The sequence below is a fragment of the Haliotis asinina genome, chromosome 8, assembly GCF_037392515.1.
Source record: "Haliotis asinina isolate JCU_RB_2024 chromosome 8, JCU_Hal_asi_v2, whole genome shotgun sequence".
In the NCBI taxonomy this organism is placed as follows: Eukaryota; Metazoa; Mollusca; class Gastropoda; order Lepetellida; family Haliotidae; genus Haliotis; species Haliotis asinina.
This window is the reverse complement of record NC_090287.1, coordinates 64,544-89,957: the sequence shown is the minus strand read 5'-3', so window position 1 is coordinate 89,957 and position 25,414 is coordinate 64,544. Positions and strand designations below refer to the sequence as shown.

The 25,414-nt window shown below is 40.9% G+C and overlaps 2 protein-coding genes across 2 annotated transcripts in view; one reads left to right on the top strand and one right to left on the bottom strand.

Annotated features, from left to right (window-relative positions):
* Positions 1-304: 304 nt before the first annotated feature.
* LOC137294263 (uncharacterized transmembrane protein DDB_G0289901-like) lies at positions 305-1,537 on the bottom strand. The gene has a single exon (XM_067825270.1). It carries the CDS (start codon positions 1,535-1,537, stop codon positions 305-307), a length of 1,233 nt encoding a protein of 410 aa, XP_067681371.1.
* Positions 1,538-17,045: 15,508 nt separating this feature from the next.
* LOC137295444 (kelch domain-containing protein 2-like) overlaps positions 17,046-25,414 on the top strand; it is a 44,035-nt gene continuing 35,666 nt past the window's right edge. The window contains exons 1-5 of the mRNA XM_067826816.1: positions 17,046-17,232; positions 21,036-21,218; positions 22,357-22,549; positions 22,822-23,089; positions 23,696-23,821. Of these exons, the coding sequence (XP_067682917.1) occupies positions 17,171-17,232; positions 21,036-21,218; positions 22,357-22,549; positions 22,822-23,089; positions 23,696-23,821 (832 nt within the window). The 5' untranslated portion in view covers positions 17,046-17,170. The remainder of the gene's footprint in view (positions 17,233-21,035; positions 21,219-22,356; positions 22,550-22,821; positions 23,090-23,695; positions 23,822-25,414) is intronic.

Here is a 25,414-nt window from a genome sequence, read left to right as displayed (position 1 = left end):
CACACGTACATTATCTCGTTTACTGAAAAACCAAACTCGTTCACACACTGACCATTTATGTACAGGAGTTTTTGGGAAACGGAGTTTTTGGAAGCGAAACCTTGGTGAGGAGTTGACAGGAATAGGTGACAATGGTCCCGAGGACTCGGGAAAATGGCGCCAAGGAACAACTCCCGAAGATGCTAACATGCAGAGATTGAAATAAAGAATTCTTCATCAATGAAAACAGTTCGTTTTTCTTTTTTGCGATCCGATGTTTTGATGTGGTACGTGATGTATGGTATAACTCCGTGAGTAATGAATTTCATTTACATGTTACACTGGTATAGTCATTGCATAATATAGGCATTTTGCTCCAGGATTTGAAATATATGTTGATTCCCATGTTGATTCCCGTGTTGATTCCCGTGTTGATTCCCATGTTGATTCCCATGTTGATTCCCGTGTTGATTCCCATGTTGATTCCCATGTTGATTCCCATGTTGAGTCCCATGTTGATTCCCATGTTGATTCCCGTGTTGATTCCCATGTTGATTCCCATGTTGATTCCCATGTTGATTCTCATGTTGATTCCCATGTTGATTCCCGTGTTGATTCCCATGTTGATTCTCATGTTGAGTCCCATGTTGAGTCCCATGTTGAGTCCCATGTTGAGTCCCATGTTGAGTCCCATTTTGATTCCCGTGTTGATTCCCATGTTGATTCCCATGTTGATTCCCGTGTTGATTCCCATGTTGATTCCCATGTTGAGTCCCATGTTGATTCCCATGTTGATTCTCATGTTGAGTCCCATGTTGAGTCCCATGTTGAGTCCCATGTTGAGTCCCATGTTGATTCCCAGGTTGATTCCCGTGTTGAGTCCCATGTTGATTCCCATGTTGATTCCCGTGTTGAGTCCCATGTTGATTCCCATGTTGATTCTCATGTTGAGTCCCATGTTGAGTCCCATGTTGATTCCCATTTTGATTCCCGTGTTGATTCCCGTGTTGATTCCCATGTTGATTCCCGTGTTGATTCCCATGTTGATTCCCATGTTGATTCCCATGTTGATTCTCATGTTGAGTCCCATGTTGAGTCCCATGTTGAGTCCCATTTTGATTCCCGTGTTGATTCCCATGTTGAGTCCCATGTTGATTCCCGTGTTGAGTCCCATGTTGAGTCCCATGTTGATTCTCATGTTGAGTCCCATGTTGAGTCCCATGTTGAGTCCCATGTTGAGTCCCATTTTGATTCCCGTGTTGATTCCCATATTGAGTCCCATGTTGAGTCCCATGTTGAGTCCCATGTTGAGTCCCATGTTGAGTCCCATGTTGATTCCCATGTTGATTCCCGTTTTGATTCCCATGTTGATTCCCATGTTGATTCCCATGTTGAGTCCCATTTTGATTCCCATGTTGAGTCCCATGTTGAGTCCCATGTTGAGTCCCATGTTGAGTCCCATGTTGAGTCCCATTTTGATTCCCGTGTTGATTCCCATGTTGATTCTCATGTTGAGTCCCATGTTGAGTCCCATGTTGAGTCCCATGTTGAGTCCCATGTTGAGTCCCATTCCCAACTCGACATTGCCGGAGTACCACCGATGAACCACGAAACAACAGGGTCACGTGCTGTAAATAACAACGGTATTCTTAAATTTCAGAAAAAAGATGTAGTACTCCGGCAGTATAGAATTGTGTTGCAGGATACATTCAAAAGCAATGCAATAAAAAAAATGTAGCGATTGAGGCAGTGACTGCTACATTCACGTCTCAGCAACAATAATTCAACTTGGAAGAGAGGACTAGCCAGAGAATGACCATAGGTGTGGACATACAATTCTGTTAATAACCTCACCAGTTTCTTTGCGGATGCGTGTTGAGGTATTGTAAATCTATTGTCCTTCTGAGAAGGTACATAAGTCACAAAGCCACTACACTGATCGGATGTTATCTTAATTTATGGCTAGATTATCTACAGTTGCAAACAGCTGAAGGGATGGTGTTAATCAAGCTGTCTGTCCGCTAATGACAATATGCGATACACACAATACAAGGCGCAAGTCATTGACCACATGCAATTTGAAACACCTGTCAGGCTATAGACCATAAACGAAATACATGTACATTGATTTTTGTCTCGTGCACCTGACTTCTGTCTTTGTCACATTATGCAATTACACAAGCAGGTATGATACTTGTACACGTGAAATGTTATTATGTCTGTGGGTTGCAAACAAACTGTATCCATTTTTCCTGGATGACTGGGTCAGACGGAAACTCAGCGCCAGTGTCACTGTGATTAGTCGTGCATCATATGGTATTACTCCCCTGAATGTTCTCCATCCTTCCGTTGTCAAGTAAAACCGCCGTTTGCCAAGAAACCGTGTTGTTGTCGTTTCTGGTTGTTGTAGAATTACTGGTGTGGTGTCAGCGCTTGCAAAATACTCACGTCTACTTGCGCTACTTATCAACAAGTCTGTATAGCCCACATTTCCCACATAGGTGAACGATCAGCCAAACTAGAAGTGTTTGGTGACGGACACAACTCACGTTCGTGTATCGTTCGGTTTTCGATCACTTGACAATACCCTAACATTTGACACTGTGTGATATTTACATCTCCCGTGTGCTGAGCTTTTACCAAAATGACTCAATCCCATCGTGCCCCCAAGCAGTAGTGCCTTAGCAAGAACGAAACGGTGAACTGACTCTCTAAGGGGATTTGTTGATGAGGAGGAAAACATACCTCACAGGTATGTTGAGCAGAAAGTGAACGTGCTAGAGTTAACGCCCATCAGATTGCACTATGGTTTTCAATCAACTGGTGCCCACTTCTTGCACTTTTCTGACATTAAAATCCAGAGACTAAATGCCTTTGTCGAGGACAATTTACTTGTTTGTAAAATGGAGGAATTATCCACCTCAATGACGTCATTGAAGAAGATGAGGAAACGTCCCCATCCCTGGAAAACTTCATCGTACTTACCTGGCTTCAACTCATGAACAAGGACTTGTCACGTCTGGTCAAACAGGCGTACAGTATGGATCTCCGGTGCAGAACTCTAGTCTCCTAGAAACCGGAGATTTCACAGGCTAAAACGCTGTTAGATCAGCTTCACTTCTCAGGGGAAGTCAAAGTCCTGAGGTCTGCTGCCTCCAGGTTCAACTCAAAGTCAACTTACCAACAATCATCTCGTTTCATTCCCAGAGCATCAACCCCCCACCCAAAGATTGTCTTTTGTGAAAACAAGCATTTAGAACCAACACTGGACACTTTGCCAGATCATGACAAAGGTATATGGTGAAAGCCTGCATAATTGCTGGCATCCTAGATCGTCCAAACAGTGACATATGTGAAGAACATGATGGTGCGGAGTTGCAGTGTGCTGTCAGACCCGCACCTCAGGCTTCCGCAATGCGGATACAAGTCGGATGTTCTCCATCAATGACTGCTTTTCACAGTCACCGGGTGGACAACATATAATATGATTCGTCTGTCAACTGAAAAATACCTAGGAGTCAAAATGCAGAGTCCATCCAGTCGTCACGCCAAGCAAATGGCATCTCCCCAAGAAAGTCTCAGGTGAAACACGCTTCTCAGTTGTTCGAGATGGTAGAGAGTTCCAGTTTGAAGGTTTAGTAGTGGAGGATTTGGACGTTGATATTCTCGCAGGAATCCCGTTCATGAAGTTGAATGACATAGCTGTTCGTCCAGGGAAATATCAGATCATACTGGGCGATGATGCTACTTACCTGTACAGCTCATCAAATGAGTGGCCTTCTCCCGGCATGGCTACAACAATTTGGCCAGGAGAGTTCATCGAAGTTGCTCTCCCAGAGGAAATGAGGCCACTTTACCTTGCCATCGAACCTAGAAGAAACCTCGGCAAGAACTCCTCAGATGATCTTCAATGGCCTAGCTCTGCAATGGTGACAAGTGTGGCAGGACAGATACAAATATCAAACATGACAGACAATCCCATGATCAACAAACGACATGAGCACATTTACTACGTACTCACCACCTCTGTAACCAACCCCCTTGATTCAAATCACCATCATTAACAGCATTTCCAAGGACTGTAAGTAACCCCTCAAGTGCTGTACACTTATCTAGTGCTGTACAGCTGGATCCTGACAACATCTTTCTTTCGGAAATCAGAGAACAGTTTAGATCCCTTTTGATGGAATATGATGTATTTGATCCCACTATCAGTATGTCAGTGGTATATCAGCGGACAAGACACGTTGGGTGCCTTTACCTAACGACCGCATGGGCGCTGACCATGCGCGGCCCATTCTCATGTTGCACATGGACGTAAAGCTGGGATCCAAAACAGCTCAGATTTGATATCACAGGGAGTAAGTGAGTGAATGTTTAAACATACCTGCACATACACTTACGAATTGAAAGCAAGAACTGACCATTGGCTTTTGATGTCAAGTGGACGCCATCCTTTGCAGGTCACATCCTCATGTGCTGGCTGTGGTCCCATAGGGTGACATCCAGACGGCGTCGCAACATCTTCTTCAAGCGCCGGTTCGCCTCCTCCACCTTCCGCTTGTAGGCAGAGACCGTCATGTGCCTTGGTTTTACCCTCGGAAACAGACTCCCTATCACTGCCCTGGAGCCTGGCTGTTTCCACCGAAGGTGGTCCAGAAGATCCAGCAAGTTCTCGACCAGATTAACTAGCCCGATTCACAATCATCTAACATTTGGTCAGCGGACCAGTACCTATTTCGAACGCTGAGCACATGGCGACAAAACTTTAGCTTTGTTATAGGATATTTATATAGTGCACATATCTGTGCAACTAGTGCTTGCTCAAGGTACTGGTATATAACACACATATCTGTGCAGCTAGTGCTTGCTCAAGGTGCTGGTATATATCTGTGCAACTAGTGCTTGCTCAAGGTGCTGGTATGTAACACACATATCTGTGCAACTAGTGCTTGCTCAACTTGCTGGTATATAGCACACATATCTGCGCAACTAGTGCTTGCTCAAGGTACTGGTATATAGCACATATATCTGTGCAACTAGTGCTTGCTCAAGGTGCTGGTATATAGCACACATATCTGTGCAACTAGTGCTTGCTCAAGGTGCTGGTATATAACACACATATCTGTGCAACTAGTGCTTGCTCAAGGTACTTATATATAACACACATATTTGTGCAACTAGTGCTTGCTCAAGGTGCTGGTATATAACACACATATCTGTGCAACTAGTGGCTTGCTCAAGGTGCTGGTATATAACACACATATCTGTGCAACTAGTGCTTGCTCAAGGTGCTGGTATATAACACACATATTTGTGCAACTAGTGCTTGCTCAAGGTACTGGTATATAACACATATATCTGTGCAACTAGTGCTTGCTCAAGGTGCTGGTATATAACACACATATCTGTGCAACTAGTGCTTGCTCAAGGTACTGGTATATAACACACATATTTGTGCAACTAGTGCTTGCTCAAGGTGCTGGTATATAACACACATATCTGTGCAACTAGTGGCTTGCTCAAGGTACTGGTATATAGCACATATATCTGCGCAACTAGTGCTTGCTCAAGGTACTGGTATATAACACACATATCTGTGCAACTAGTGCTTGCTCAAGGTACTGGTATATAACACACATATCTGTGCAACTAGTGCTTGCTCAAGGTGCTGGTATATAGCACACATATCTGTGCAACTAGTGCTTGCTCAAGGTGCTGTTATATAACACACATATCTGTGCAACTAGTGCTTGCTCAAGGTACTGGTATATAACACACATATTTGTGCAACTAGTGCTTGCTCAAGGTGCTGGTATATAACACACATATCTGCGCAACTAGTGCTTGCTCGAGGTGCTGGTATATAACACACATATCTGCGCAACTAGTGCTTGCTCAAGGTGCTGGTATATATCTGTGCAACTAGTGCTTGCTCAAGGTGCTGGTATGTAACACACATATCTGTGCAACTAGTGCTTGCTCAAGGTGCTGGTATATAGCACACATATCTGTGCAACTAGTGCTTGCTCAAGGTGCTGGTATATAACACACATATTTGTGCAACTAGTGCTTGCTCAAGGTGCTGGTATATAGCACACATATCTGTGCAACTAGTGCTTGCTCAAGGTACTGGTATATAACACACATATCTGCGCAACTAGTGCTTGCTCGAGGTGCTGGTATATAACACACATATCTGCGCAACTAGTGCTTGCTCAAGGTGCTGGTATATATCTGTGCAACTAGTGCTTGCTCAAGGTGCTGGTATGTAACACACATATCTGTGCAACTAGTGCTTGCTCAAGGTGCTGGTATATAACACACATATCTGTGCAACTAGTGCTTGCTCAAGGTGCTGGTATATAGCACACATATCTGTGCAACTAGTGCTTGCTCAAGGTACTGGTATATAGCACATATATCTGTGCAACTAGTGCTTGCTCAAGGTGCTGGTATGTAACACACATATCTGTGCAACTAGTGCTTGCTCAAGGTGCTGGTATATAGCACACATATCTGTGCAACTAGTGCTTGCTCAAAGTGCTGGTATGTAACACACATATCTGTGCAACTAGTGCTTGCTCAAGGTGCTGGTATATAGCACACATATCTGTGCAACTAGTGGCTTGCTCAAGGTGCTGGTATATAGCACATATATCTGCGCAACTAGTGCTTGCTCAAGGTGCTGGTATATAGCACACATATCTGTGCAACTAGTGCTTGCTCAAGGTACTGGTATATAGCACATATATCTGCGCAACTAGTGCTTGCTCAAGGTGCTGGTATATAGCACACATATCTGTGCAACTAGTGCTTGCTCAAGGTACTGGTATATAACACACATATCTGTGCAACTAGTGCTTGCTCAAGGTACTGGTATATAACACACATATCTACGCAACTAGTGCTTGCTCGAGGTGCTGGTATATAACACACATATCTGCGCAACTAGTGCTTGCTCAAGGTGCTGGTATATATCTGTGCAACTAGTGCTTGCTCAAGGTGCTGGTATGTAACACACATATCTGTGCAACTAGTGCTTGCTCAAGGTGCTGGTATATAACACACATATCTGTGCAACTAGTGCTTGCTCAAGGTGCTGGTATATAGCACACATATCTGTGCAACTAGTGCTTGCTCAAGGTACTGGTATATAGCACATATATCTGTGCAACTAGTGCTTGCTCAAGGTGCTGGTATGTAACACACATATCTGTGCAACTAGTGCTTGCTCAAGGTGCTGGTATATAGCACACATATCTGTGCAACTAGTGCTTGCTCAAAGTGCTGGTATGTAACACACATATCTGTGCAACTAGTGCTTGCTCAAGGTGCTGGTATATAGCACACATATCTGTGCAACTAGTGGCTTGCTCAAGGTGCTGGTATATAGCACATATATCTGCGCAACTAGTGCTTGCTCAAGGTGCTGGTATATAGCACACATATCTGTGCAACTAGTGCTTGCTCAAGGTACTGGTATATAGCACATATATCTGCGCAACTAGTGCTTGCTCAAGGTGCTGGTATATAGCACACATATCTGTGCAACTAGTGCTTGCTCAAGGTACTGGTATATAACACACATATCTGCGCAACTAGTGCTTGCTCGAGGTGCTGGTATATAGCACATATATCTGCGCAACTAGTGCTTGCTCGAGGTGCTGGTATATAACACACATATCTGCGCAACTAGTGCTTGCTCAAGGTACTGGTATATAACACACATATCGATGCAACTAGTGTTTGCTCAACACCGCCCTGAACTACCACATGAGTGCAGCCACAACAGAGGCTCTAGGACACTAACAAGATCTTTCAAGTGCAAAGTTTTCTGTATAATACTGGTCATTATTCCTATATTGTTGTCCTTTTCCTTGTTTAGTAAGTCAACCCAAACCACAGTAGCCTTTTCAAAGGCTATGGCAAAGTCTACCTCACCAAAACAAAGGCCATCGTTACTTTCAGTGTTGGAAAAACAGCAGATTCAAACACGAAAATCGTCGTTACATGGGTGATCTGCAATCAATGACACACACCCTATTTTCATCACCGATACGTGATTCAATATTTCGTGTCAGGTCGCTATTACCACGAAATCGTACACATACAACATGGCTCTGAACGATCACTGATTGAATGTAGTTAACATCTTCATTTCAGCAAATTTGATGATGTGTAATTCGTTGATTTGGCCCCATGTTCTCCTTTAAAGTGAGTTGGGAACAAACTGAACGCCCAGTAATAGTAACTAGAAAATGGTTTTTACCACATTATATAATAAATATTAATTAGATCTAATACTTTTGAAACGCATAAATGATTCATTCAACGATGTTTTTTTATAACAAGGTATGTGCTTTCAAATGTGGAATAACAATAAAAGAATATGGCCTATTCATTATTTGTATTCATTTGGTATGTATCATTTTAACATAACATTGGGGTAATCATAGAGATGCAATGGGCAATAATCTTAGACGGTTTACAATAGTCATGGTATGGCAACATCTGGAGGATGCTACTCGGAAGCTGATTACAATCTGGAGCATTATTTGTAGCAGTGAATATACCCCATTACCCAACCCATATTTAGTTTAAACATATTTATATTTCCAAAATGTGATGAAATCTGGATAGGCGAACAAGCTAAGAAGCTTATATTAACGCCGCTCCAGTACATTGAAGTTCTCCAATAGGTGGACATATAGTTTAAGTAGTTCGACGACAAAATATCATGTTGGTAGGTTTTAGTTATGTCTAGTATCCAAGTCAGTTGTTCCCGTGTGGATCCGGGACAGAATGTGTCCACAGCACCCCACTGCTTGTCGTAAGAGGCGACTAAATTGGGCAACCTGTTTGCCGTGGGTTGCGTCCCGTGTCGGTGGAGGACGGGATCCTGGTGGTTGAGGGCAGTTGGGCTTTTAACTGCGTTCCATTTGCCCAACACACCACACCACTTCGGCCCTTACTTCACGTAGACGGGTGGTTGAATGGGCCCGATTCAACCAATCGGCTGGTCATGCCAAGCCCTGTGCATGGACTGTGTCTGTGTCATTGCACAATTTTGATATTTGGAATTGTTTTGAAATTCGGTCTTGGCACGACTGTTGATTTGTAACTTTTTTATTCTGAATTATGATCGTATGAACTTTGCCTAGAGTCTTATGCCAGAAGTGGATTGGTGGATTAGTTATTTTTAATTCTTCCGCTAGAGTATATCATATGAGTATCCTTGGTGCTGCAAGTCGGAGACCCACTTTCATTCAGCATTGTCTTTGTGATACTCCGTGGTGGGTGGGGAGCTCAGATGATGAAATCTAACTAACTAAACATGGCTTACGAAACCCCTCAAAAAAAGAGCAAACGTCAACCTGATACTGATCCCATTGAAACTGACCACAGACTGCCCAACTCAATTGATTACTGGCCACGTTTTCTTGTTGTTGAGACCATTGACAAGACCCCTTTAAAGTTGAATCCTTTTGCCGTAGCTAAAGGTATACAAGGCATCGCTAGTGATGTTAAAAACAATAGGCGATTACGTTCCGGTGCCCTTCTGGTTGAGTGTGCAAAAAGACAGCAAGCCACCAATCTTATGAGTACTAAATCTTTTGTCGGTATTCCAGTTACGATCTCAAAACACTTAACACGAGCAAAGGAATTGTCAGGGACCGTGAACGTTTGTTTGCTGACATGTCAGAACTTGACATCGCCTCAGAGATGAAGGAGCAAGGTGTCCTTTTTGTCAAACGTTTTACAACCCGTAGAAATGATGCTACTGTCAACACAAATACATATTTGTTTTCTTTCTCTTCTCCAAATGTTCAAAAATCATTGAAAGCAGGATACTGTAACATCAACGTTGAAATGTACATTCCAAACCCTCTTCGATGTTTCAAATGCCAAAAGTTCGGCCATGGGGTTAATAACTGCACATTGTCTGTTGTTTGTGCTCACTGTGGTGAAAAGACACATACAACGGAAGATTGTGACAGTAACGTTAAGAAATGTACGAACTGCACTGGTGCCCATTCATCGTTTTCCAAAGAATGTCCTGTCTGGAAGTATCACATGGAGATCAACAAACTATAATTCACCCGAAACATTAGTTTTGCAGAGGCCAAACAACTGGTCCAAAGTTCTGAACCTAAAGAAAGCTATGCTTCCATTACTAAAACATCGTCGGAAGCAAGTACAAAATCAACCGCAAGCTGTCAAACTGACTTGACTTGGATAACATCAGAAGCTCCTCTGATTTTTTTCACCTGCAATATCTACTCAAACGCCAGAGTCACTTTCGTCTCAAATCCAATCAGTAGCATCCTCTGATCATGAGTCTTCTCAATCAACTCCAAAATCTTCAGAAACTGTTAAAACTAAACCTAAAAGGCCAGATCCTATGAAACAACTAAGTGGCAGAGCTCCTAAAGGGTCACAGAACAAAATACAATTGTTTAACAAATATGGGTCTCTCGAGGACATGGACGTTTCTGAAAACGTCCATTCTAGGGCACATAGCTTGTCGCCCTCCAAAAAAGTGCGGGGTAGATCCCCAATAAATCCCCCCAAAAGATAGTTTATTCTAATAATATTGTACAGTGGAACTGCAGAGAATTTACATGAATTACAGCTATATGTCCAAGATTTTACACCTTCAGCGTTATGTCTCCAAGAGACATATTTAAAACAAACAGATATATTTGACCTTCGTCATTTTAATGCATATCATTGTTTTTCCCCTCCGGGTGATAAGGCCACTGGCGGACCATCCATTCTAGTCAGACAAAGCGTTATTCAAAGCCCTGTTTCACTTAATACCAATATGCAGGCTGTTGCAGTTAGAATTACTTTACATGTAGCGTTTACGCTATGCTCTCTTTATATTTCGCCATCCTCGACGTTTGTCAAAACCGATCTTCAAGCTCTATATGACCAACTCCCGAAGCCCTGTATTATAATGGGAGATTTAAATGGACACAACCCACTCTGGGGTAGTGCAAATATAAACACTAAAGGGAAATTGTTGGAGGACTTTTGTTCTGACAATGATTTATGTATTTATAATGATGGTTCCAACACATATTTACACCCTGGTACGGGAACCTATTCTCCTCTCGACTTGTCACTCATAAATTCAGAACTATTAAATGAATTCGAATGGTCAGTCCACGATGACCTCTGTGGAAGTGACCATTTTCCTACTATGTTAAAAGCTGTAACTCCGTCTGATGTTCCTCCATCATCAAGGCGGAATTTTAAAAAGGCTAACTGGGCTGCTGAAAAACACTGTGTGCTAAAAAACTTAAACCTGAACGTTTTATTGACGTTCCAGATGCTATTAAATGCTTTTCTGATCAACTGAACTCCATAGCTGATGAGTGTATACCAAATTCCTCTGTAGTTCCACACATAAGAAAACCATGGTTCAACGATGAATGCAAACAAGCTAGGAAGGCAAGGAAGAAGGCAAGGAAGAAGGAAGAATATTATTTCCGTCGTCATCCTATGGTACATAATTTAAATAAATTTAAAATTTTAAATGCTAAAGCACGGCGTACTTTTAAACGGAACAAACGCCAATCTTGGCAAAATTATGTATCCAAAATAAATTCTCGGACACCCATGTCCAAGGTATGGAACATGGTCCAGAAAATCAAAGGTAAAGGTACTAAATCTACTGTCCATCATCTTAAACATGGAGATCAATTGCTTACTGACAAATCAGATATTGCTAATAAACTAGGTGAAACCCTTGCTAAATATTCTTCCTCTTCAAATTATGTACCAAAATTCCAGCAATATCAAAAACAAGAAGAAAAGAAAACTATTAATTTCAATTCTGATAATGGGGAAGATTATAATGAAACGTTTTCTATTCATGAACTCCATACTGCTCTTGATCAAGCTCATGACACTGCTACAGGAACTGATAACATACATTATCAACTCCTGAAGCACTTACCAGAATCCTGCCTAGAAACTCTTCTCAATATTTTTGATGATATTTGGACATCGGGTAACTTTCCTCCCTCATGGCGTGACGCCATAGTAGTACCAATACCTAAACCTGGACGTGATCATACGGATCCATCCAATTATCGGCCGATTTCGTTAACTAGTTGCGTTTGCAAGACCATGGAACGCATGATAAATAATCGACTTGTTTGGTACTTGGAAACAAATAACCTTATAACTGATATACAGTGTGGTTTCCGTAAAAACAGAAGTACTGTCGATCACTTAGTGCGTTTAGAATCATTTGTTAAAAATGCACTATTTAATAAACAACATGATGTGTCTATCTTTTTTTATCTCGAAAAAGCATATGACACAACCTGGAAATGTGGTATTTCAAAAGACTTACATGACTTCGGCTTGCGAGGTCGTTTACCTCAATTTATAGCCAACTTTTTAAATGACAGACAGTTTCAAGTTCGAGTGGGTTCTACCCTGTCTGATCATTACAATCAGGATCAGGGTGTTCCACAAGGCAGTATTTTGTCTGTCACACTTTTTAGCATAAAGATAAATAGTTTATCCAAAGTTTTAAACGATTCAATTGATGGATCGTTATTTGTGGATGATTTTAATATTTTTTGTCGTGGGAAAAATATGCATACTATTGAACGGCAACTGCAGCTTTGTTTAAACAAAATAAATAAATGGTGTCTTGAAAACGGCTTTACATTTTCTAATTCCAAAACTAACTGTGTACATTTTTGCAGAAAATATGAACCACATAAGGACCCTGAACTATCTCTAGATGGCACTCCCATCAAAGTTGTAAAGGAGGCCAAGTTCTTGGGCCTAATCTTTGACTCCCATTTAACATTTCTGCCTCATATCAAGTCCCTTAAAACTAAATGCCTGAAAGCGCTTGACTTGTTGAAAGTTGTTTCCAACTCCAAGTGGGAAGGGGATCAAACAACCCTCTTACACCTATATCGATCACTCATACGTTCGAAACTCGATTATGGCTCCATCGTATATGGTGGAGCCTGCAAAAGCAACCTTAAACTTCTTGATTCTGTCCACCATCAAGGCTTAAGACTTTGCCTTGGGTCTTTCAGAACTTCACCTATTGATAGTCTCTACGTTGAGGCCGATGAACCATCTCTTACACAACGTCGTATAAAATTGTCTTTACAATACATTACTAAATTATATTCTAATGAATCTAACCCTGCCTTTAACTGTGTGTTCAATCCCCTTTATCAGGATTTGTATAACAAAAAATCTTCTCTTGTTCCACCTCTTGGGCACAGAATTAAACCATTTATTTCTTCTGTCGGCATTGAGCTGGAAAGTATATCTCCTTCCCGTCTTCTTTCTTCTCCTCCTTGGCAATTGGTCAGGCCACAAGTGGACCTAACATTAACATCATTTAAAAAATCAGAAACAAATGACTTACAATATAAACAAGAATATCATCAATTAAAACATCAATATAGCAATTACAAACCCTTATTTACAGATGGATCCAAGGACGGTGGCGCAGTGGCTTGTGCCACTGTCATTGGATCCAGAACAATATCTTCTAGATTACCAGATAATAGTTCTATTTTTACAGCTGAAGCTAACGCCATATTAACAGCTCTCAAATATATTCAAAGACACCCTAAACGTAAACAATATATAATCTATTCCGATTCTCTTTCTTGCCTTCAGGCTATTAAAAATATTTCTTGCAAACATCCACTTTTAATAGAAATTATTGAATTGTATAATGATCTTGCTACTGGCCAATACGACATCGTCTTCTGTTGGTTACCCAGCCATGTAGGCATTTCTGGTAACACACTGGCTGACCTTGCTGCTAAAGCAGCACTCAACAAATCTGTGACACCACTTCTTGTTCCTTATAGTGATTACAAAGCCACCATTAGATCTTATATCCGTGATCTGATGCAAAAGACGTGGGACACCCAAGTGGGTATCAATAAATTACATGAGATAAAACCTCACATTGGTTATACCCACTTGGGTTGTCAGTCCAGATTTGAAGAGGTTATTTTACGACGATGTCGTATTGGCCACACTAGATATACTCATGTGTACCTTTTGAAAGGGGAGGATCCTTTTGTATCCTTTGTGATGAGAGAGTCACGGTCAAGCATATTCTGCTTGACTGTGTTGAATTCTCCATCACAAGGGATAAATTTTTCAATGTCAAAACTATCAAGGACCTTTTTAACACTGTTAGTTGTCATTTAATCATTGGTTTTTTAAAAGAAATTGATTTTTTGGTGGAATTTTGAAAATTATGTTGTGTAAATAGATGCATTTTAATGATTGGTAGTTTGCATTAGTAACTTGAATTGTTGGTGGCTGTACCCTCAAAGGGGGTTGAAGTATTGTAAAATTATTGTCCTCCTGAGAGGGTACGTAAGTCCACAAACATTCACAGTAAATTTAAGTCTACCAGGATTTTAATCGTAGTATTCATGTTCTTTTAATGTCGACTAACTTTTCATACAATCGCCAGCAGCTGAAGGGATGGTGTAAATCCAACTAGGGACCATGCAGGTAGCAAAGGTACTGTAAGTCCCCATGGTTCCTAGTGTGGTGATCTACCTTCTGTTGTTGGCGATCTATAGTCTGTTTTTATATTGTATTGTCTAAATAGTGCTATTAGTTTTAACTTTCCATGCTAGTTTTAATTGAATTTGTGATATTCTAGTTGTTGTATTGTCCTTCGTTGACGGGTTTTTACAATGTTTATATGCTCTTTTTCATTGTTGAATGTTCTCGTCACGATATGGCTGAGATATTGCCGATATGACGTTAAACATTAACTCACTCACCCAAGTCAGTTGTTGTAGAAGTTGTTGCATCTAGCTTCTCTGACATTCAATATACCGGTACATGCATGGATCATAATCACTGAAAACGGTTATTTTTTTTTAATGAAGTGGTGTCATGAGTTGAGAATGTCACTATTTATTACGTTATTCGATGCACCATTGCCGTATAAAGTTGTTTTAACATCATACCCTTGAGTATAAAAATACATATTTGACCTTAGATTCGTGTAGTTCTGACAGTTAAAGAGCTAATGGCTAATGTTTCCGTTATGTGCCGCTTATATCTGTCCGCGTTTAGATCACTACAGTCGAGCTTGAGGCGACAGTGGATGATTTGACAAAATCTCGTTTCTGCATTCAAATCAAAGTAGTTATGGGTTTCTGTTGGGTGTATCATTGTTTTAAATTGACTAAGGGAAATAGCTTAACCAAATTCACCAGGCAATAAATTCCACGACATAATCGCACTTTGTAAAAATGATTGTGAATATCTTTGTGGTCTACAGTTAATACATGTAGTTTGAATAGAAGTGTGGCAGGTATGAAGTCATGGTTCATTTGAAGTTGTCATTGTCTGTAGTTTTAACTCAAGTAGGGCCCTTTTCTAAATGTTAAATGTTTAAATGGTTATTTTTAGATCTTGCCTAGTCCATTGCAGGTATAACGGGTGTCAAGAGATTGTGTCATCGCTTGTGTTGTGCCCTCTGACTTGTTTGACACTTGTGTCGATTGGTTCTTTTAAACACAAAAATACTACTTGCATGTCAGCCATTATACTTCACTTCAATTCGACAACATCTCAGAGCAACAGACAAATAACATCTCAGATCTAAGGTAGGAACAATGTTCAAGTATTGTATATATGTGTGGCACTACATAACAATGTTATTAGTATCAGTCATATGTTCTTGATGATAATGAAATTAGTTAAATGTAAATTGGTGCAATTGTAAATAGTATGCACAGGCATTTCTTGCGTGTAGAGTACCATGCAGTATGATTCACAAATAAGGCCAATGCTTATGTGTGTGTTGAAATGTATGTTTGTTTATTCGTTCACATTGCACCGAACCATTTATGCATAGAATACTCTACATTCTGTAGATCAGTGACTTAATCAATAACGCCTTATAGTTGTAAATTTCATTGAAAGGCTGTGCAAATGATGAATTCAAGTGGTCTGTGAACAATCTACACGCACAACCATGTATTTATCAGACAGCGGTTTGCGATGTAGTTTGCATACATACATATTTAGAATATTGAGACTTTTGTTTGCTTGTCCTTGTAGCAGCCGTCTATTCGTCTTGGGAGACGTGGCTTTTCTACACCCAAGTGTCACGCACAGGGTATGAATAATATTATTGTGTCACATGTATAAAGTATCTATGTTCATCACATAGTTGATAGATTTTGTCTAATGTGCTTAACACGTTCATTACATTTGTGAGTACGTTGGTACGACGTGTTTGAAACGTTTTTATAGTGTCGAGGAGTTATCATTCTTGGCGGTCTCAGTCATCGTGTTAATGGCAATATAACTATTACCGCATTACTTATTGTGCGTCTGTTCGTAGCGTTTTCATATTAGATCTATCTCTTATATGTTAGAAATGATATGTGATATGGAATGATTGTATGTAATTGTTTATATTTATATGTTTATCCTGAACTTGGTAGTTATTCCCCAAACATGTGTTTCAGGGTGTCTGTCAATGTATATATAAGCCACTAGCAAACTTTCTTCTGGACAGTGAACTATGTCAGTATATATAAAGAAATTATATCAATCAGCCAGTCCTCCGGTTTGTCACATACACAGGGAAAATATGACACTCAAGCTCCCCACCCAAAGGTCTCAAACCCAACCGCACTATGGTTGGCAATCTCAACACCCACAATCTGGGACCATTGGACGTGCGGCCGTGTCCTCTCCCCTCCAGAGATCGGAAGGATTGGTCGTGTCCACTCCCTGGAGTGGCCGTGTCTACTACCCTAAAATCTATATGGACATTATACGTCACGTGTCTGAATATCACTGGCACGGGTCTGTATACTGGTCCATTTGTTAGTGTCAGTGACTCGATCAGCTATACTGGTCCCTTGTTGCTATAAGTGACAGACTTATGCCAGTCTTTCTGTTGGTGATATGAAACTGTCCTGTAAGCAACTTTAACTCGCCCCACACCCACTTGTCCACCATTTAACACAATCTAAGTTCACTTTATCCGAAACAAACTATAACAATTTGTGGAGGGGAAGTAACTCTCGTTCAAGAAATTGACCTGAAGCCAAAATACGCGCCAAATTTCATTGTGGTTGTCGGCGGACGAGATTGGGAGGGTCAGTCGTGCTGGCTGAATGTTGAGAAAACAAGAATCATGAACGGTTTTAAACTATATCTGTTAGCAGACATTCAGTCACCGCCTGTAGAGCTAACCTGGTAAGTATGTTGAGCACGTTTGTTTGGGTTTTTTGTTGTATTTTTTTTTGTAAAATCCATAAACTGTGTGTTGAAAGACGCGACCGGGAAGCCGACCATAGCTTGGATAGTTAAGATGAGGGCTTATGTTGTAAATGGCAAATGTTCCTTGTTTAGTAGTACTGATAGTAGGCTAGTAGCTACAGAGGAGTAATTAGTGGTCATTAGAAGTCCGTAGTGAATATTCGTCACGAGTATCCTAGTGGGGTTAAACCAAGGCCAGCCAGGTTTTTGGAGGGTAAACAGTAACATGGCAAGACTTAACCAGCAGATGAGCCGCCACGCTCTGAGTCGTCTGCCAAGAAGATTTTGATCAGTGGGACAGGGCCTACCCAGCATAACATGCCTTCTGTCAAATACTTATTGGAGCCACAGTCTCCTTGTACCCTGCTCGTTGACAGATGTTCATCGTCAGCAGGAATTGCGGTCGTGAAAACTCTGCTTTCCCAACAACTAACAAGACATTGTTATCGCCATTTCTGAATTTTTTCTTGTTATTCAGCATATGTGACATAAATTTGGTGGTAAGAGTTCCGCCAGTAACCCCCACCCCAATCAAAAGCCAAAATTACAAACTGGCATGCATACCTCATCCTAAATATACAGGCCCCCCTAAGTAATTGAAGGAATTACAGCAAATTTGAAGGAATTGCATCTCAAATGTAAACAAACGCAGCCCACTCGCGAAACAATTGCAGCGATATCGGTAATTTAGCGGTAATAACAGAAATACATCGGCCCTATCGGAAGCAATGTCGGTAATACTGGAAACATGATCGGCCATCTTCGGAGATTTTTCGGTCGCGAGCGGAAACTCACGCAGCAAAACATGGCGTCGTTGGAAGAAGCACCCGTCTCGGTGAGATTTGTTTTTAGTTCCTACTATTACATTTTCATACTTATCCATCTTTGACCACCCGTGTTGAATGCGTTTAGGTATGAAGTGTTGTCAGGGCAATAGCTTATGTTTTTAGGAAAAGATTGTCACTGCAGAAGAGCGTCACAAGTCATGCCCCTGGAGATTGTTCACATCTGAACATTGAAGTCGTGCCGATGATTACGAACATCATGAACGTGCGCCATGAAGACGTTTATGAGCCATAATTTTTCTTGCTACGAAGTGCAATTGACAAATTTAAACACATTTTACAAAAAAAAAATGATGTTATATCTGGCGCACGTTCGTAATCATCGGTACGACTTCGATGTTCAGATGTAAACAAACTACAGGGGCATGACTTGTGACGCTCTCCTAGAGTGACAATCTTTTCCTAAAAACATAAGCTATTGCCCCGACAACACCTCATACCTAAACGCATTCAACACGGGTGGTCAAAGATGGATAAGTATAAAAATGTAATAGTAGAAACTAAAAACAAATCTCACCGAGACGGGTGCTTTTTCCAACGACGCCATGTTTTGCTGCGTGAGTTTCCGCTCGCGACCGAAAAATCTCCGAAGATGGCCGATCGTGTTTCCAGTATTACCGACATTGCTTCCGATAGGGCCGATGTATTTCTGTTATTACCGCTAAATTACCGATATCGCTGCAATTGTTTCGCGAGTGGGCTGCGTTTGTTTACATTTGAGATGCAATTCCTTCAAATTTGCTGTAATTCCTTCAATTACTTAGGGGGGCCTGATATACTTTCAGTAAAGTAGAACAGATACGAAAAACACATCAATGAACTTGTTTCAGTGCAGGAATATTACACCGGGGAAGGTGGCAATATTCTATGTAAAAAGATGTGGGTTACGGGCAGAACTCTTTCCGAAATTTTAAAAGAACAAATTTAAACTCCCTCTTTGTGTGAATGTTGACGGATGCTGACAGGAATAATGGAGATGTTGCTGAACATTTGAACTTGTCATAGTTGACTTTTTGAGTAGTTGGTTGCAATTTTGGTAATGTTTGCTTTAAGTCAAATCAAAGGTTAGTGATTGAGTGTAGCATTATGGATATGTTTAGACAAAATAAATCTGCACTTTTTGGGGGTTGATCTCTAATGATATCGATTCATAACATAGCCACAATGAGTTTTCATTCATGAAATTTTATATCAACATACTAATTGTAGCCATTTCACGTAACACCCCCTTGACGTGTTTGGGTCTAGCCTTCCGAGGGGATTCATATAAGTCACATCTACAATGTAAAATACTTAAATACTTGGATGACAGCTTGTTTATTGCATTGAACAACAAAGATTCCAACATCTCTAAGATTTAATGAGAAACTGTTATGTGCACACTTGTGTGTTTCACTTTTGATCACCAACTTCTAGAATGCCAATCAAAAATTAGTTTGCAGAATCACTCTCCACAAGTAACATCAGTTATTCACTGGATGTTGCACAAGTAACATTAATTATACACTGGATGTTGCACAAGTAACATTGGTGTATACATGTCATAATGTGATGTTTCACTAGTAACATTAGTTATACACAGGATGTTTCACTTCGTTATTTACGAGATGTTTTACAATGAACATTAGTAATGCACTGGATGTTTCACTATTGACATTGGTTATACACTGGATGTTTTACAAGTTTTGTTAGTTATACACTGGATGTTGCACAAATTATATACAGGATGTTTCAAAAGTAGCATCGGTTATACAGTGGATGTTTTACAATTAACATTAGTTATGCACTGTATGTTTCACAAGTAACATGAGTTATGCACTGGGTGTTTCACAAGTAACATTAATTATACACTGGATGTTTCACAAGTTATGTTGGTTATATACAGGATGTTTCACTAGTAACATTAGCTATACCAGGGATAGTCTACAACAGGGATAGGTCACTCGCTTGCTTTCTTTTTCTTTACCATTTGTACTACTTAACGTGTGCATCATCGTGCTTCAGCGCACACATTGACTTGGCTTGTTCCAGTGCAACTTCAGCTCTCACTGGTTATACATGGGATGTTATTATCCTGGTGTGCATATACTCTTTCTAAAGTTTTTGCAATGCCTTAGCGAATCATCACACATATGCCACCAGACAGTCTTCCTTTTGTGTACTGTCATTTTGCATTACTGTAGTAAAGTACAAACCCGGTAAATGCGCCCTCTAGTGCAGTTGAAGTTTCAGTACACATGGTTTCAAGAAAACAGAAAATATTGTACATTGACCAAATGTTACAAGGTCAGACCTTTTTATCAACAAACCACACACATTCCAAGCACATATAGATATGCTAGCAGCAGCATGAACACATTTTGATTTTTGTGAGTTCACACAGCCACTGTCCTATGTGGTAAAGGTTTGTACATCCAGGGCAGGAGGGGACCTTGCAGCTGCTGCATCACCTTCCTGTCCCTCCTGTAGTTGTTTGGAGGTCTTTTGTCAGGTTTCCAGTTTTGGCGTTGACCTGTTTGAAGCAGTTACTCGCTCTCTTCATCTAAAATAATCACTTTTCCATCAATTATAAGTTTGTCATAGCTCATCAAAGAAATCTTGTTTTCTTTCTGGCTTTCTTCATAAACACAATTCGCAGTCACTCACCTGGCAGTCCTTACCCGTGGACAAAATGTACCAATTTTAAGTCTCCAAACTTCAGTTGAGGCAGCCATTTACGCATAGAATGCACAAAACACTTGTAAGCAATCACAACCAGTCATATTGGCTCAATAACTCACTCTATTTGAGACGTTTTTTGTCTTTGTTGTTGTGAGTGACTTCAGCCCTTGACGATCACGTGATTAACACCTGGTTATGTATTTCAACATGACACTGTGTATGTTGCTGTTCCAGGTCAGACAATAGTCCATGCTTCTACAGCAGGCTGCCGGTGCCACTGCCTCACACGGTGGTGCTTTTCTCCGTTGGAAAGTTTCCTTTTGACAATGAAACAAAGAAGCCAGGTACAGCGCTTGATGTCAGCATCACCCTTGGCGATGACAGGATACAGTTTGGTTCACTGGATGAACACACAAGGTATGTGTTCAAATCCCAATTTCACAACAAGGTGAAACAATAAAGTGTTGGTGTGTCATATTTCTATTTTATTTACATTCTTGCAACTTCAAAGTCATTGAGTAATGGTGATTTCTGTTGCGCAGTTTCTACAAATCTGCCCCCTTTTCTGAAGCTCTGTGATCAATTGATCATAAACTTTGCAAAATCTTGATCATAGTACTGATGTGGAAACGTTAATACTTGGGTCTCTCAGTTCAGGTACAGAAGTGATCAATTGTCCCAGGATCGTCCATCAATCTATTTATGGCCAAGGACTTGAATATCTGAGAAGGATCTGTTGAAAGCAACTGATTGTAGTCACTGTAGCACCTTTCTCCTAAATTTCAAATGACTTCATCTCAGCCTAATATGGTGGAATGTTATTTGACATTCCTTTCTAAAAGTTCGTTGATGTCGCATAAATTTGTGATAACTCCTCTTGATACTACGTGGGAACTAAGATTGGAGCATGTATTTGTTCACAACACTTCACCCAAACAGGACACTTTTATGGTAGACCCTTCTGTAGACGTACAGGACACTCAGCGGGGAGCCCTAGATGCTAGGCTCATTATATTTGTAAATCAGTGCAGACATGTTGTTTTAAAAAGAATTTTTCAGTTCATCTAATGCATTCTTTGTAAATGTTGCAAGTGTGTTGGCTAAGCTGCTCCCTGTTTACACAGACTCCACGCTTTTGCCATTGCAGTGGTGTTCAGTGATGTAAAACTGAGACTGGTATTGATGCTGCTCCTGGATGAGACAAATGCTGAAGTAATCGATTCTCAGCCTGAACTGATTCTCAGACATGATAATTTAATCATTTACAACAATTCTGTTGTGCTACCAGTTATTCAACTAAGACAGTGCTGTAAATAGCACTGATTTTTGCTATCCGCATTTAACTTTGCTAGTTTACAACATGATTAACCCAGAGCACTATGACAGATTTGTTGATATACATTTCTGATGACATGTGATATTTGGGCTACTTTTGTTACTGTAGTCATGGATTAACTGCATTGGAACCAAATCCACAGTTTTGTGAAGGGCGTTACCACAAGGGATGACTGTATTTGTCTTTAAAATTCTGAAGGCAATGAATTTTTGTGTGTAGATGTATTCTGTGGGAAAAGACCAAGGACACAGCTAGGCTTGAACACAACAACAGTGCTGTGTCGCTGGCCAAGCTGTGTGTGGAAGTACAGGGGGTTGACTACTGTGACAACAGCTATCTCGCAACACCGGCCATGGAGGAAGAGGTGGTAAAGGAGGAGAATATACAAGAAGAAAATGAAAACACACCACAGGTCAGCAAGCAAAAGGAAGTTTCATTGTCACAAGGATTTGTACTTGAATATGTCCCCACTTCCTTCCTCCATCCCCTTTGTCCAGTATGTTCCATGTTGCTAATGTTACCATGCTGGTTCGGGCATTTGTCCCGGACCTCCCTCTCCTAGCTGTTGGTCCAGTAGGTTCCATGTTGCCATGCCAGGTCCAGTGTTTGTACTGGACCTCCCTCCACCAGCTGTTGTTAAAAATATATTGTTAACATTGACAACCATTTCTGTTCTTATGTTAGCTGTCCACGCCATCACCACTGCCACGGAAGACGAAACAGAAAAAGAGGGGCCGTGAGAGCACAGATGGCACACCAGAAGGCCCTGCTGCACGCAAGCAGAAACTCAACACCAGAATGAGGGCACTCAAGAATGAATTCAAAACTCCAAAGAAATATGGCAAGAAGAATTGTGAAACTGTAGGAATGCCAGTACTGAATGAAGTGAATTCAGACATACTGCCCAAAACTGGACCAAGAATCTCTCGATGTAAAGATGTCTCTATTCGGGGTATGTTGTAGGTTTAATTCAGTTTAAACTTCTAACCTCAAAATTTTAGTAGTCAGGGTTAGGAAAATGGCATCATGGTTTTTGAGGTACAACATTTCTCACGACTCCCATTTCACCAGGTATTTTTCTAGCAATATCTCCAGATGTTGAGCTACATTATTGTTTATTATCTGCCAACCTTTTATAAACTTCATTGGTGAGTGGCGTTTGAGTTCAGAAGAAATTTTCATGTTCATATTGTCCCATAGAATGCTTAACGTGACATTTGTAGTAAAATCATTTTCTAAGTGATATAAAAAATCAACCTTGGAGCGATGGAGTGGAGTTCAGGCTTCACAGCTGAATCACTGTGTCTGAAACAGTGCTGTTGTAATCTCTCTATTTCCTCAAAGTGTGGCCGAGAATTTATGCGGGATTCATTGATCAAACTGGCACTACTCTGAAGAATTGCAAGGATGACATACAACAGTTAAGAGATGGCATGCTTTCCAAGTGCCAATATTCACATGTTGATTGCTTTTAGCATCATATGTCAATGAGGGTGTGGTATCTCTTGTAATCAGCACATTGTGCAAGGTTGTGTGTATGTGTGTGTTTTGTCTTTAGCCCCGAGTCCCAGCAGCCGATGGGGGTCGTCCATGTGTATGATCCACAACAACCGCGCCGTGTTGGTTGGTGGCCAGGGTGATCGGCAGCAGCTGAGCCGCGATGCAGTGTGGACGCTTGACCCAGGTACATCTATCTCTTGAAATCACAAGGCTATTGATCAGACTGGGCCTGCCCAAAACAGTAGATTTGAGAAATTATAGCAGTCAAAATGTGCAGATGAATTTCACTTCAAAATAAACAGTAAGTTGAATGTGCAATTAAGATTGCAAATCCTCATAATTTTACCTGGCCACTTGAACATTTAAATTTGAGAATTGTATTCAACTTTAGGATAAAAGTTGTTTGACAAACAATCATAGTTTCAAATCGCGGGGGGGTTTTTTTGTTTTGTTTTTTGTGTTTTTTTGTGCTACAAGGGAGTATTGCAGCCTGCCTGAGTGTTTTTACAGGCTTTCTGCAGTGATCCATTGTCTGACTGCCACCATGCTTCTATGTTTGAGTTTCCATCTTTTAGATTCTTTTTCAGAAGAAGTCCTCGTTGGGGTATATATAACCATTTTTATGTCCATTAAAAAGCCCTACAACAGTTGTAACTGTTTTCAATAATAAAATATTTACAAAACAAAAAACTCGTTTTTTTGTCTTGTGAGAACACCCTTACAGGGTCTCCCAGGGCCCCCTACAGCCAAGAGCAGGTAACTCTGGCCATCTACCTCGCACCTTACTTTTCATGCTGTCGTTCAACTAGAAAGACGTGGTCCATTTAAATAGATTTTTGTGCTATCTACCCACGGAATTATGAGTGAGAAAGAGTCAGCTACTGTATGCATGGTTCCTTTTCTTTCGCACGGGTGTTAGTGGGAATTTCTTGACTGAAATTTTCATTCATGAATTGTGGTAACTTTGCCGGTCAGGTCCTATCTTCCTGTCATAGGGCAGGCAAGATGGCGACCTTTTTGGCTTATTTTTAGTGCGGGAAGTGTTTCGCTTGCGTCTCATTTTTTCTTGTTAGTGTGTTTTACATGCTAAGATGTCTTAACCCATTTTTTTCTTGTTCCAGTCAAAATGGGTAGGTTGGGTTCAACACTTTCAGTCTTTTTTCATAGCTTTACGCAATTATATGTACACACTTGTTACTTACATTTATCCTCTTATTCTTTGTTGTTTAGCTGGGTTAAATGTATTTCAACAATTTATTATCGCCCACGCATTCATATTTTGCATATTGTGTGTTCTATTGCGTATGTTTTCTGTACATCAGTTACCATTAGTTTGGTTCTGATTGTTCCAATTTCGCCTCTGTGTTACGTACTCCAGGGGATTAGCGGGCTAAGTCTGGGAATATACCCTCTTCTTTCCCTCTTACCTCTTTTTCTCATGCCCCCCACCCCGCACTAGCATTTGCAGCAACAAATATCAGGGGTCTGGTTTCTGATCACGGATGCGATGTCCGATCTTCATAAGCAGGAGCTCGACATCCGTTCCTCTGACCTTGGCGGTATGGGGTTGTTTGAGAGGCAGAGAGAGTAGAGGGGGGCACCCAAGCCTTGTGTCTAGGCTCAGGTCTGGCCCTAAGGGTTCTGCACTGAGCACTGGCTCGGGTACAGTTCCGCTTGCCAGCGCTGATCCATCGGATCTCATACCGTTGGTCACTGGCAACCTAACTGGTAGTCCTCAGGCACCGGCGTTGCTGCCTGCCTCGGTTCCACTCAGTAC